At 67.9% G+C, this 2,718-nt stretch overlaps 1 protein-coding gene across 1 annotated transcript in view; it reads right to left on the reverse strand.

The window, feature by feature from the left end:
- The window catches only part of MCF2L (MCF.2 cell line derived transforming sequence like), an 83,914-nt gene that overhangs the window by 16,354 nt on the left and 64,842 nt on the right, over nt 1–2,718 (reverse strand). Inside the window, exons 11-15 of the mRNA XM_024752647.1 lie at nt 2,386–2,577; nt 1,789–1,980; nt 1,265–1,424; nt 493–566; nt 191–264 (exon numbers count right to left, since the gene is read on the reverse strand). Of these exons, the coding sequence (XP_024608415.1) occupies nt 191–264; nt 493–566; nt 1,265–1,424; nt 1,789–1,980; nt 2,386–2,577 (692 nt within the window). The remainder of the gene's footprint in view (nt 1–190; nt 265–492; nt 567–1,264; nt 1,425–1,788; nt 1,981–2,385; nt 2,578–2,718) is intronic.

Here is a 2,718-nt window from a genome sequence, read left to right on the forward strand (position 1 = left end):
CGAGGCTGGCCCTGGGAGAGGGGCCTGGGGCTGCATCCACTAGCCGGGTGCCCTGGGCTCAGGGAGGGACAACACGGGCCTCTGGTCCCACCGCCTCTGGCTCCTTTACGTACAGACCCTCCCCAGGGGCTGCGATCCGGTGGATCACGCTTGTCCTCAGACTTGCTTGGGGGAAAGGCAGGCTACTCACCTCCGCAGGACGGCCAGGCTCTCCTCGTCCCCGGTGGAGCGGCCACGGCCCTGCCGGCCCTCACTCACTTCACTCTGGGGAGAAAGGAGCGGCCCACATCGCGCTTTCAGAAACGAGAAGGTGCAGCCTGACGCCCTGCTTCCATAACCCAACCTCCTGCTGGTCGAGGCGGCCTGAGGCCCCGCAGGCAGGATGGGGCGGGAGCGGAGGACGCCCCCCAGGTGCGCCGGCCTGTGTGCACGGAGGAGCGGTGGGGGTGCCGGGGGCAGTGAGGGGACCGGGCGGCGGGGACGGGCACTCACCCTGGCTCTCCTGTAGGGCCCCCTCCGGAGCACGCTGCCCTCAGAACTGTGGATCTCGGAGCCTCTCCGGATGCCTGGGTTGGAAAGAAGTGGACAGGAGTGGGACCTCGCACCCTACTGCCTGGAGGTGAAAAGCTCATCCAGGGCCGTCGGTGTGCTCTTGTGTGTGTCTTTTTAACTTTTGGAGGAAAAGCAGCGAGCAGCCCAGAGCAGGGTGGGGAAAGCACAGTCAGGTACAGAGCAAGGAAATGGGGCTCCGGGCGCGTGGGGAGCCCAGTGCGGCCCGGCTCCCAGGTGACGGGGGAGAACTCGGCGCCTGGAGGCCTCCGAATGGGCCCCGCGCGCCGGGCTCAGGGGCTCTCAGCGCCGACGGCCCACACCAGCCACAGCTGTAGAAAAGCAGCGGGAGCTGTGCTGGCAGCTGGAGCAGCGCGTCTGCCGACAGGAGGTGATGGGAGGGGCCTTAGGAAAGGCCTCGCATCCAGCTGTGCCTTCCAGAAGCGCTGCACTGGGGAACCAGGAGGCTTCGGGGTGGAGGGCCGAGCTGCGCGAGGGGAAGACCATCCCAGCTACGGCGCCAAGGACAGACGGGTGGGATGAGCCCAGGAAAGGCCCCGACAGTCAGGCGGCCCCCGTCCAGCCACAGCAACGGCGAGTGGCACGGATGCGAGCAAAGGAACGAGCGGGCCGAGGGCCGATGACACTTTATTATTTACGCAATGGGCTGGGTGGAGGGAGGGCCTTGCCCAGGGGAAGGGGCGACTGCCCGTACCCGGGGAGGGGCAGGGCGATTTCGCGGGTGCCTCTGGCCGGGGGGCCACCGGCTGCACGGGCCGCGTCTGCTTGGCAGCCAGCTTCTTGAGGCTCGCCTGTCTCCGGTGAAACATCTCCTCCACGCTCTCCTGCTTCCGGAAGACCTTCTGCACGTGCTCCTGCAGGGGAGGGGGTGACGGGCTCATCAGGACACCTCCCGAGAGCTGCCGTGACGCGCGTGGCCCCCGCGCTGCCCTTGGCAGGTGGGGGCACCAAGGGGGGAGGGGCCCCGGGCCTGGAGCCCGGCGAGCGGCCGGCGGGGTGGCGCAGACAGCCGGCCGGAGTGAGGAGTCCGGTTTCGGCGCACCGTCGGCACCGAGCAAGGGCCCTCCCCACAGGCGGGGACCCCGTAGGGGCGTGGGGGGCCCGGGAGCGACGTCCGGCCCGAAAGGCACCCTCTGCTCTCCGCCCCCCGATCGCCCGGTGTCTCTGGGCACCATCAGAGTAACCCGTCGTCGAACAGGTGAGAGGCTGTCCCCTCACCAGCAGGTCTTGGGTGAGGATGGGTTCGTAGTCCTGGTAGATTTTACTGAGCTCCTGGATCTTGTTTTCCGCACGCGTCTCCAGAAACTTCTCGACCTCCTGGAGGGCCGCCTCGGCGCCGTCCTGGGCCTGGCACTTGTCCACCGGCTGCGAGGCCAGCAGGTAGATGCCCTCGTCACACCACTTCATGGACTGCAGGGAGACAAGGCACCTTGGAAGCTGTCCTGGTGTCTCCCGTGGCCCGCTGACCACTGTGCTTTGGGACCACCTGCAGGACGTAGCGTCCCTGTCCTGCCCCTACGTCCAGAGGGCTCCCCTGGGGGACACAGGCCTGAAACCAAGTGAATCGCCCAGGACGGGACGCACCTACACTGAGGACCAAGTGCAGGGAACTGGCTGGACAGTCAGCCTCCGGGTTTCTTAAAGAAACGGCCAGTTGTGGCAGGCAAGTCCTATAAACACTTCCGTGTCGGGACGGGACCTTCTGGGCCACAGGAAAGGGCCGTTTTTCACCGGTGCCTGGGGCCCAGCCCACGGCAGGAGCGTCCCCGCAGGACCGCGGGGCGTGGGGTGTGTGGGCCGGGATGGGGGGCCTACCGCCTCGAGGAGGCCGTGCAGATCCAGCGCCCTGCCCAGCAGCCCTCTCCTCCGCCCGACGTCAGCTGCAAACTGGTCACACAGCTGGTGGAGCTCGTGGCACTTGGGGCGGATGGAGTCCACGGCGTAGTGCTTCAGCTCGATGAGCCGCTCACCCTCCAGGGCCAGGGTGCGGGCCCGCTGCGTGACCGCCTGTGGAGCCGCCAGAGACCAGCTCAGCCTGGTTCTTGGGGCAAAGGGGCGCCATTTCCTGCCAGGGGTCGGCAGGGGTGGGCGTGGGGGTCAGTGGGCTGGGACGGGGGTCAGTGAGGTGGGACGGGGGTCAGCGAGGGT

This window comes from Neophocaena asiaeorientalis, unplaced genomic scaffold (assembly GCF_003031525.2).
Source record: "Neophocaena asiaeorientalis asiaeorientalis breed wild unplaced genomic scaffold, Neophocaena_asiaeorientalis_V1.1 scaffold825, whole genome shotgun sequence".
Lineage (NCBI taxonomy): Eukaryota > Metazoa > Chordata > Mammalia > Artiodactyla > Phocoenidae > Neophocaena > Neophocaena asiaeorientalis.